The 11,252-nt window shown below is 45.2% G+C and overlaps 1 protein-coding gene across 2 annotated transcripts in view; it reads left to right on the top strand.

The window, feature by feature from the left end:
• The first annotated feature begins 270 nt into the window (after window positions 1-270).
• Window positions 271-11,252, top strand: part of LOC112252984 (coiled-coil domain-containing protein 191-like) — a 33,746-nt gene continuing 22,764 nt past the window's right edge. For both annotated transcript variants that reach the window (XM_042308468.1, XM_042308469.1), the window contains exons 1-10: window positions 271-546; window positions 6,659-6,700; window positions 6,818-6,953; window positions 7,016-7,168; window positions 7,315-7,496; window positions 7,684-7,907; window positions 8,096-8,249; window positions 8,322-8,512; window positions 8,840-9,089; window positions 10,045-10,177. In XM_042308468.1, coding sequence (XP_042164402.1) covers window positions 472-546; window positions 6,659-6,700; window positions 6,818-6,953; window positions 7,016-7,168; window positions 7,315-7,496; window positions 7,684-7,907; window positions 8,096-8,249; window positions 8,322-8,512; window positions 8,840-9,089; window positions 10,045-10,177 — 1,540 coding nt within the window. In that variant the 5' untranslated portion in view covers window positions 271-471. The remainder of the gene's footprint in view (window positions 547-6,658; window positions 6,701-6,817; window positions 6,954-7,015; window positions 7,169-7,314; window positions 7,497-7,683; window positions 7,908-8,095; window positions 8,250-8,321; window positions 8,513-8,839; window positions 9,090-10,044; window positions 10,178-11,252) is intronic.

Below are 11,252 nucleotides of genomic sequence, written 5' to 3'. Positions count from 1 at the left end.
TCTGTGGGACTATGATAATGCTGTGTGGACTTTTGCAAATTCAAGCAAGGTTGATTTAGGGTATATTTTTACAACACAGTCAAACCTTCAACATTTGGGGAGGGATCCAAAGTTACTATAGTTACCAAAGGGACGCTTCTGTTGACAAAAGGTTGGAATGGGACTTGTAGTTTACTAATGCCACTGTCAAGCAAACAGTGCGTTTGAGAAATGTGGCTATTGACTACATTACCAAGGCATCTCGTTCTATTTTCAGCGCACTAGCAAACAGCAGAACAACATGGAGCTAGCTACATCACTTTTGGATTAGCTTCAGATACCTATTTCAGTGCAAAATTAGACTTCTAACTAAGTATTTTTTGCTGTGAGCGTAGCTAGTGCTATGAGTAGTTAATATAAATTATGTAGCAAGTAAAATTGTATTCCTCTGTATTAATTAGGTAATAAGTGGCAGCTAATTTGGCGTCAGAAATGGCATACTCACATAACCCTGATATTTTTCGCTGGAAAAGAGTTACTAAGACTAAAAAACCCACTGCAGATAAGGTACGGTGTTATTGTCAATATACTGTATGTGTGCACTGTGTGTGTGTCTAGGTGAGAGAGAAGTTTACCGTTTAATTTGCTACCTTTGACAGGTATGAGGTAAAGTAAAATATTGTTGAGTGTCACCTAAAATGAAAGTGACGCAAAAATCATTAATTGATTACCTCGAACTTATCTTTCAATGCATGATCAAACACTGCATGACTGCAAACAAAACTTTTAAAGGCCTGGTGCAGTCAAAAACATGATTTGCCTTTATTACATTTTTTTGTTGTTGATTTCCCGCCCCTTTTTCGTGATATCCAATTGCGATCTTGTCTCATCACTGCAACTCCCCAACGGGCTCCATAGACGCGAAGGTCAAGTCATGCCTCCTCCGAAACATAACCCGCCACACCATGCTTCTTAACACCAGCCCTTCTTAACCTGGAAGCCAGACAACCAAAGTCAGCCTGCAGGCTCCAATTATGCTAATGCCATTTTAGTGTAAGCTGTTTAAAAAGGCCGCCTGAAATGTCAGCTTGTTTTGTTGGGATGGAGTTTTGGCCTGCGTGGTGACATCACCAGGTGGCAAATTATTTAATAGACCAATAAGAAAGAGAGTTACAAGCTTCTCTGCCATTAACAGCTTATTTTCAATGTTCCCCTCTGCACTCAGACAGTCCAAGCTACATTTTTACTTGAGAAATTGCTCTTTGCTCAGAAGCAATTTTTTAATTAAATTTTTTATCATTTTAATTGAAAACAATCACAGCAAGGTACTTAATAATTGTTACCCAGAAATGATTTAATATTGAGATAAAAACAGCTGTGTTGGACCTTTAAATATATTCAACTGTATCATATTTTCTGTCTCCATCTCTCAGACATTTCCTTACTGGAAGAAACCTATCGAGATGGGTAAACCATAATAAAAGTGCCCTCAAAGCTATCTTTAGAAATAATGTGGAGCTTCAGAATGTATGGATTTATACATCCCAGTGACTGGAGAAGGCTGAAGACGCCCTTACAGTTTAAATGGCCTTTTTGATGTCGTGACTTGACTTTAATTAACATGAATCTGAAGACTGTTATTTAGCTAATTAACTATGTTTAATTGTTACCCAATTAAATTAATCATGTAACAATTAACTCATTAGGATCTGGGGCACAATGAGAGCGATTCTTTAAAGAGTTACCATCCCCCAAATTAAACTCAAAGATCTTTACCTATCACATCTATAAACAGTCAACTTATTAATCATAACCTCGTATCATATCCCCATTCTGAACAGTCGTAACATCCATGCATCTGCAAAAATCTGAGCACCGGTTATTGACTGAAGACGTAATACGCTGAAAACAGGTCCCTAGCGGAATGACGGCAACATGGCTGCTTGTTAAAGAAGAGATGAAGAGGGAGAGGGTCAGAGACACTTACCATTGGTACATTCAGAAACTACTTTCCCCTACAGTAACCATATACTTTGCACACGAACCACCGCCCGCTTTAAGTAAGAAATCATGAATGTATTTACGTGAAATGCCTGGGTTCGCCGGAGATCTCCTTGGAAAGGGGGTTGGGCCTTTTTTGCGGCATGCTTGTAAGGCTCGGATGGTCTGAAATGGTTCCAAAAAGTCTTCTACTGTTGTCCTTCTCTGTAGTTGGCTGGTATCCAGTGACTTGTCGTGTAGTCCTGAACAGAACTATAGAGTTAATTTTCTTGAATATGCTTCTTTGAAGATAGGCTAGCCAGCCGTATCGATGGTTCCCCAGTGGTTTGATGAGAGTAGCATAATACGATGGTTTGAGCAGAGTAAAGGATGGTCCTATTAAATTCGCTTTCGAAGATACTTTACTTGGGAGAGCTAATCAGCCATACCAGTGATTGTTCGGGAGGTAATTTTATCGTCTCCACCTCGTGTTGAGATTCAAAGTTCAATCCGTTTTAAACGTGCAGCTGCCCATTCACACTTTTCTGGTCCAATGTGTTTTTTCCTTAGCCCATAATTTTTACCTTCTGCTCGAAGGGCAGTCCCGTCAGGCTTACACGCTCTCTGACCTCACTCCGGGGCGGTGATTACTCACTGTGCAAAGTTATGGAAAACAGTTATCACTTATAGCTTCTCACATCACATCCCTCTCTTAACAAAAACACTACAGAGATGGCGCCGACAGAGATGGCCGCCTCGCTTCGCGTTCCTAGGAAACTATGCAGTTTATTGTTTTTTTACGTGTTATTTCTTACATTGGTACCCCAGGTCATCTTAGGTTTCATTACATACAGTCAGGAGGAACTACTGGATATAAGAGCAACGTCAACTCACCATCATTACGCCCAGGAATACGGCTTTCTCGAAGCGGATCCTCTGTTTTGCCCACCACCCAGGACAATGGATTGGATCCCAGCCGGCGAACCAAAACAACGTCGCCGTAAAAGGGGCAGACGAAGCGGTCTTCTGGTCATGCTCCGGAGATGGGCACATCGCTCACCGCTCCTGAACATACTACTCGCCAATGTCCGGTCTCTTGACAACAAGGTTGATGAAATCAGAGCAAGGGTAGCAATTCCAGAGAAACATAAGAGACTAATGTTCTTTGCTTCACAGAAATATGGCTCACTCGGGACACGCTATCGGAGTCGGTACAGCCAGCTGGTTTCTTCATGCATCGCGCAGACAGAAATAAGCATCTTTCTGGTAAGAAGAGGGGCGGGGGGGTATGCCTTATGATTAACGAGACGTGGTGTGATCATAACATACAGGAACTCAAGTCCTTCTGTTCACCTGACTTAGAATTCCTCACATTCAAATGTAGACTGCATTATCTACCAAGAGAATTCTCTTCGATTATAATCACAGCCGCATATATTCCCCTCCCAAGCAGACACAGCGATGGTCCTGAACAAACTTTATTTGAGTCTATGTAAACTGGAAACCACATATCTTGAGGCTGCATTCATTGTAGCTGGGGATTTTAACAAGGCTAATCTGAAAACAAGACTCCCTAAATTCTATCAGCATATCGATTGTGCTACCAGGGCTGGTAAAACCCTGGATCATTGTTATTCTAACTTCTGCGACGCATATAAGGACCTCCCCCGCCCTCCTTTCGGAAAAGCTGACCACGACTCCATTTTGTTGCTTCCAGCCTATAGACAGAGACTAAAACAGGAAGTTCCCGCTCTCAATTCTGTTCAACGCTGGTCTGACCAATCTGATTCCACGTTTCAAGATTACTTCGATCACGTGGATTGGGATATGTTCCGCATTGCGTCAAACAACAACTTTGACGAATACGCTGATTTGGTGAGCGAGTTTATTAGCAAGTGCATCGGCGATGTCGTACCCACAGCAACTATTAAAACGTTCCCCAACCAGAAACCGTGGATTGATGGCAGCATTCGCGCGAACCACTGCTTTTAACCAGGGCAAGGTGACCGGAAACATGACCGAATACAAACAGTGTAGCTATTCCCTCCGCAAGGCAATCAAACAAGCTAAGCGTCAGTTTAGAGACAAAGTAGAGTCGCAATTCAACGGCTCAGACACAAGAGGTATGTGGCAGGGTCTACAGTCAATCACGGATTACAAAAAGAAAACCAGCCCCGTCGCGGACCAGGATGTCTTGCGCTCAGACAGACTAAACAACTTCTTTGCTCGCTTTGAGGACAATACAGTGCCACTGACACGGCCAACTACCAAAACCTGCGGACTCTCCTTCACTGCAGCCGACGTGAGTAAAACATTTAAACGTGTTAACCCTCGCAAGGCTGCAGGCCCAGACGGCATCCCCAGCCGCGTCCTCAGAGCATGCGCAGACCAACTGGCTGGTGTGTTTACGGACATATTCAATCAATCCTTATCCCAGTCTGCTGTTCCCACGTGCTTCAAGAGGGCCACCATTGTTCCTGTTCCCAAGAAAGCTAAGGTAACTGAGCTAAACGACTACCCCGTAGCACTCACTTCCATCATCATGAAGTGCTTTGAGAGACTTGTCAAGGGCCATATCACCTCCACCCTACCTGACACCCTAGACCCACTCCAATTTGCTTACCGCCCCAATAGGTCCACAGACGACGCAAACACAACCACACTGCCCTAACCCATCTGGACAAGAGGAATACCTATGTGAGAATGCTGTTCATCGACTACAGCTCAGCATTTAACACCATAGTACCCTCCAAACTCGTCATCAAGCTCGAGACCATGGGTCTCGACCCCGCCCTGTGCAACTGGGTCCTGGACTTCCTGACGGGCCGCCCCCAGGTGGTGAGGGTAGGTAACAAAACATCTCCACCCCGCTGATCCTCAACACTGGGGCCCCACAAGGGTGCGTTCTGAGCCCTCTCCTGTACTCCCTGTTCACCCACGACTGCATGGTCATGCACGCCTTCAACTTAATCATCAAGTTTGCAGACGACACTACAGTGGTAGGCTTGATTACCAACAACGACGAGACGGCCTACAGGAAGGAAGTGAGGGCCCTCTGAGTGTGGTGTCAGGGAAGTAACCTCACACTCAACAAAACAGAGGAGATGATCGTGGACTTCAGGAAACAGCAAAGGGAGCACCCCCCTATCCACATCGACGGGACAGTAGTGGAGAGGGTAGTAAATTTTAAGTTCCTCGGCGTACACATCACGGACAAACTGAATTGGTCCACCCACACAGACAGCGTGGTGAAGAAGGCGCAGCAGCTTCTCTTCAACCTCAGGAGGCTGTAGAAATTCGGCTTGTCACCAAAGCACTCACAAACTTTTACAGATGCACAATCGAGAGCATCCTGTCGGGCTGTATCACCGCCTGGTACGGCAACTGCTCCGCCCACAACCGTAAGGCTCTCCAGAGGGTAGTGAGGTCTGCACAACGCATCACTGGGGGCAAACTACCTGCCCTCCAGGACACCTACACCACCCGATGTCACAGGAAGGCCATAAAGATCATCAAGGACAACAACCACCCGAGCCACTGCCTGTTCACCCCGCCATCATTCAGAAGGCGAGGTCAGTACAGGTGCATCAAAGCAGGGACCGAGAGACTGAAAAACAGCTTCTATCTCAAGGCCATCAGACTGTTAAACAGCCACCACTAACATTGAGTGGCTGCTGCCAACATACTGACTCAACTCCAGCAACTTTAATAATGGAAAGATTGATGTCAAAAAATGTATCACTAGCCACTTTAAACAATGCCACTTTTATTTGTTTACATACCCTACATTACTTATCTCATATGTATACACGGTACTCAATACCATCTACTGCATCTTGCCTATGCCGTTCTGTACCATCACTCATTCATATATTTTTACGTACATAGTCTTCATCCCTTTACACTTGTATGTATAAGGTAGTTGTTGTGAAATTGTTAGGTTAGATTACTCGTTGGTTATTACTGCACTGTCGGAACTAGAAGCTCAAGCATTTCGCTACACTCGCATTAACATCTGCTAACCATGTGTATGTGACAAATAAAATTTGATTTGATTCATAATTTTTCATATTACCTGCACAACACATAGTATGTAAACTTCATATATGTAGTGGGTATACCTTCAAAGTTACAGTATTTCCTTTCTAACATTTTTTATGACATCAAAAAATGAGTGTTCTTTTGATCGCCTCTGACCATTCTCTACGTTATACATTTTGTTCCAGTAGTTGCCTTTTGAATGTGTTCAGAGTTTCAGAGGGAAAAAGGTCTGTTGAGACAAAGCACATTCCTTTGGTGAATTTGGAGAGCGCAGGACTGGGTCTTCTCCCTTGATTTACAACAGGATGTGAGTTGTTAATCCCCACTAATTCTTTCCTTCCCCTCTACGGGTGAGAGCGGGTCTGATTGAAGTTATTCATTGCAAACCTGATCTGACCTGTTGGGATTCTCGTGGACAGTCATGACACGGAGATTCTCTGGTAGTGCTCAGGGTGACACAGGGATACTTGAATCACTCTTAGAAGAGGAGGGAAAAAAATTAACTGCTATAGGAAATTAATCTGAAATAATCCTCAGACATAAGGCATTGGCTGGACTCTCTTGGTTTTACATCCACCGGTTAACCACTCTCACTGTCAGTGAAACGGTCTGAGCCCCTGCTCTTGTCATGATAAATAAGTCTCATTTTCTACAATAGCAGGTGCAGCTCAATAATGGGGAGATCAACCAATGGATGAAGGTGAGAACTCTTTCTTTCACTTTGTCCATCTTTACCTCCTGAAACCAGAGGATATTATTCTGCTATATCTGTCTATAAGGCCATATGTATTCATGAGGTGTGCTTGTGTGTCCCCAGACAGTGGAAATGGCCTCAGACATTGCAGTGACTGAGGTTTTTTCCCTGAAGAAGCCCCATTCAGTGATAAGCAGTCAGTCAATGGCACTACACAGCACAGAGCAGCTGCTGGATCATGACCAAGCATACGGGGAAGGTAGGACACAAACACACACACACACACACACACCTTTTTTCTGACTCTTTTTTTTCCTGTAGCCCAGGCTCTTCTTAGTGATTGGATGAACAGCAAGTTGCGTCTGGAATTGGAGATGGAGGAAGAGGAGGATGTGATTGTCTCCCCTGAGAAGAACAGTCCAGAAGCCATGCCACCTGCCCAGCCTGTCTCCCTGGACTACAGCAACTTTGATGGTACAGAGACACTAACCTATACAACAACACACATTTAACTCTTAACTTCCATCTGACAATATATGGTTCACTTAATACATCATACCACAGTCAGTGGGTCCATAAGGACCAGATGTAATACAGTACACCCTCCGTCTCTTTCTCAGACCTGTATTCCCACCTGGCTGAGGAAGAGGAGAGCTCAGCGGTTAACAACTTCCTTCAAGACCTCATGGAGCGGGAAGTGGTGGATTCTGGGATAGTGGAGGATCTGGCACTAGACTCTGAAGAGCGAGACAAGAGGATGAGGAGGGACCCGAGCCTCACCATGGAGGCACGTCACCGACAGGTACAGAACCAGAGAGATGTTACGCAGGATTGGACAGTCAGGATTGGACAGATTCCCAAGAAGTTGAAAACATAGGGAGCCAAATGGAAGTCCCAGTGAATGGAAGTGAATTAAGCTGTTTACTACAACCTTCTGCTCTCTTTTATGACATCATCCACGTCTAATTCCTCCTTTTTTCTCATTCCAGGTGCGTGAGAACCGTGCACGGCGGGACGCGGAGCGGGAGAGGTTGCACAGGGAAAGAGTGGCGCGGAGGCAGGCCAGGGAGGAGGCGCAGAGGAGGGAGCAGGGGGAGGAGAGGCGGAGGAGGCAGGAGGCACGCAGGCAGGAGGAGATGGTGCAGCAGGAGATGGTGCGACTGCGCCGTGAGACGGAGGAGAGGAGGAACCTGGAGCAACTAGCCAGGCAAATGTACAGTAACCATGGAAACAGCAAGACAGACAAAACCACGCATTTACTTCCACACTCCTACAATCACCTGCATCACGCCCATGCAATGAGCTCTTATTCAGAATGCTGGGTCTCTAAAATAAGCCAATCTGTTTGGAGCTAGGTCAGGGCCCTGTAGGTCTGACTGTGTCTGGGTGTCTCCCCCACAGGGAGAGGGAGAGGATCGCTAGGAAGACGGCAGCTAAGAGCTCACTGGTACTCCAGCCAGGCCCTTCATTCTCTACTGCACAGAAACAACGTGACACTGAGAGACCACTCAGACTACAGCAAGTAGAGGTCAGGGTTCAGATGCACAACCTTAAGGTTAGTAGAAGGACAGAGTTCTGTTGGTGGTGTGTGCTTAGTGTCTGAACAACACATTGGTGTGTGTTTCAGTGTCTGCAGAGGCACTTCTCTGGCTGGTACTCAGTGCTGTTGGAGAGGAGGTTGCAGATGGGCAAGGCGGCAGCGCTCTGTGATTGGAGGAGACAGCTGAGGGCGTGGCGAGACTGGCGGGCGCTGGTGTGGGCAGGGCGAGAGCAGCGGGAAGCGGAGAGAACAGAGGAGGAGTTACGGACCCAGAAAAGGTAAGCACAGAATGGGGTCTGTCCCAACATTACAAGTACTGCATACTTTATTTAGCTTGCCTGGTGTTCTGGGAGGGTGAAGTTTTATGTTTCGCCCTTTGGTTCAAAAAGTGAAAACTATACCTAACTGGCGCGCAGGCTGAATTTAATATTAACACAGAATCTGACTTCTGAACACCTAGACAGTTTTAAATCAGGTAATTTGTTTTGCCTTGCCAAGTAAACAGGTGCCTGTAAACACCTGGTGAAGATGATTAGCAAATCTGTCCCTCAAACTCATCAGTCACACCAGGTGTTTTGTCTCTAATAGTGCGTAATCCCTCGTAGACGCTGCCAGGTGGCGATGGTGAGTGACCGGAGGCGTTTGCTAAGACGTTGCCTGAGTGATTGGCGGCTGTGGTGTCGGGCGGAGAGAGAACGCCGTGAGCTGTTGTCACAGCAGCAAGAGACGCGGCGCAAGATGGCCACCCTGATTAATGCCGTGGCAACTGGGAAACTCAAGATGGAGGAGACGCATACTCCTGAGCCAATCACTGCCCTACCTGAGCCTTCTGACCAATCAGAAACCGTAGAACTGGTGAGTGACACTTGTACAGCCCTCCCATTGAGGAAAGTCAACACAAACAAAGTATAGGCATAGCTACGTAGGAGGACACAGACAAAATGACAGATACAGATTCAGACTCCCCCACACACACACACACACAGTGTTGTCTGCCCATTGGATATACATTTGCTGGAGTGTATCACAGTACAGACAGAAGCCCGAAGGTGGTAACGATCTGTAGTCATGAATTAAATATTAGCTATAGCTTAATTCTGCAATGGTAAAATGAATCTGCAAGGCAATAAAATGTGCTTTTGTATTAATTTGGTGAAAGTCATGCATTAATCTATCAGTATCTACTGAATAAACAAGTTCTGTTTCAGAGTTCCTCTCCTCGCATGAGTTGGCCTGTACTTTTCTCTCTGGGAGTTGATGAAATATTCACAACACTGCAAGGTTTGCTTTCTCCTTGCACAGACAGAGACAGAGACGTCTCTCTCTCTCTATATTGAATAGCGGAATAGAGCTTGAGGGAGAGGGGGAGAGCGAGAGAGAGAAAAAGGGAGATATTGAATAGTCTCTCTCTCTCTCTATATTGAATAGTGGAATAGACCTTGAGGGAGAGAGGAGGGGAACTTCTATCTAGATCAGGGGTGTCAAACTAATTTTGCCATGCCGCATTTGGTCTTCACTGAGGTACACACTTAAAATTGGTTATAATATTTCCTTGACATCAAAATGTCTTAAAATTAGTCCCATATCTATGCTCCCTGACTGTCAAGCATTCGTTAGATGACTGTTAGAAGAGACTATAAATGTAGGTCATTATCATTTCTATACAGTTTAAATGTCATTTTAGCTGTTTCAATGTCAATAGAGATTGTTTTTCCTAAGAAAAACAGTATTTGTATTTTTTCATTATCAACTTCATCCCATTCCCCTATTTCCATGTGACCCGTACACTTCACAATTCCTGTCTCTGCAGAAAGGTCAGCCAGGGTCACAACCTGCTGGCCCCACCCCCTCTCCTGCCTGTCAAGGGGACGGACCGCTGGGGGCTGTGGTCCTGCACGCCCTCCCCTGGCAGGTGACAAGGCGTAACGCAGCGCTGAGTGCAGGTGAGTGATCAAAGTAAATGTTTAAATATATTAGGGGAAACTCTTACCTACAGTTGGAGTCAATAAAACTTGTTTTTCAACCACTCCACACATTTCTTGTTAACAAACTATTGTTTTGGCAAGTCGGTTAGGACATCTACTTTGTGCATGACAAGTCATTTTTCCAACAATTGTTTACAGACAGATTATTTAACTTATTCACTGTATCACAATTCTAGTGGGTCAGAAGTTTACATACACATACAAGTTGACTGTGCCTTTAAACAGCCTGGAAAATTCCAGAAAATTGTCATGGCTTTAGAAGCTTCTGATAGGCTAATTGACATAAATTGAGTCAATTGGAGGTGTACCTGTGGATGTATTTCAAGGCCTACCTTCAAACTCAGTGCCCCTTTGCTTGACATCATGGGAAAATCAAAAGAAATCAGCCAAGACCTCAATTTCCAAACGCCTAAAGGTACCATGTTCATCTGTACAAAAAAATAGTACGCAAGTATAAACACCATGGGACCACGTAGCCTGTATACCGCTCAGGAAGGAGACGCGTTCTGTCTCCTAGAGATGAACGTATTTTGGTGTGAAAAGTGCAAATCAATCCCAGAACAACAGCACAGGACCTTGTGAAGATGCTGGAGGAAACAGGTACAAAAGTATCTATATCTACAGTAAAACGAGTCCTATGTCGACATAACCTGAAAGGCCGCTCAGCAAGGAAGTAGTCACTGCTCCAAAACCGCCATAAAAAAAGTCACACAACGGTTTGCAACTGCACATGGGGACAAAGATCATACCTTTTGCAGAAATGTCCTCTGGTCTGATGAAACAAAAATAGAACTGTTTGGCCATAATGACCATCGTTATGTTTGGAGGAAAAAGGGAGGCTTGCAAGCCAAAGAACACCACTCCAACTGTGAAGCACAGGGTGGCAGCATCATGTTGTGGGGGTGCTTTGCTGCAGGAGGGACTGGTGCACTTCACAAAATAGATGGCATCATGAAGAAGGACTACCGACGTAATCTGCCCGAGGGGTCTTTTTCAACTGGCTCTTCCGTTGCGACGTCCCCTGAATGCCCAT

This window comes from Oncorhynchus tshawytscha, linkage group LG29 (genome assembly GCF_018296145.1).
Source record: "Oncorhynchus tshawytscha isolate Ot180627B linkage group LG29, Otsh_v2.0, whole genome shotgun sequence".
NCBI classification, from domain to species: Eukaryota; Metazoa; Chordata; class Actinopteri; order Salmoniformes; family Salmonidae; genus Oncorhynchus; species Oncorhynchus tshawytscha.
The sequence above is the reverse complement of the archived record's forward strand: the minus strand, read 5'-3'. Positions and strand labels throughout refer to the sequence as shown.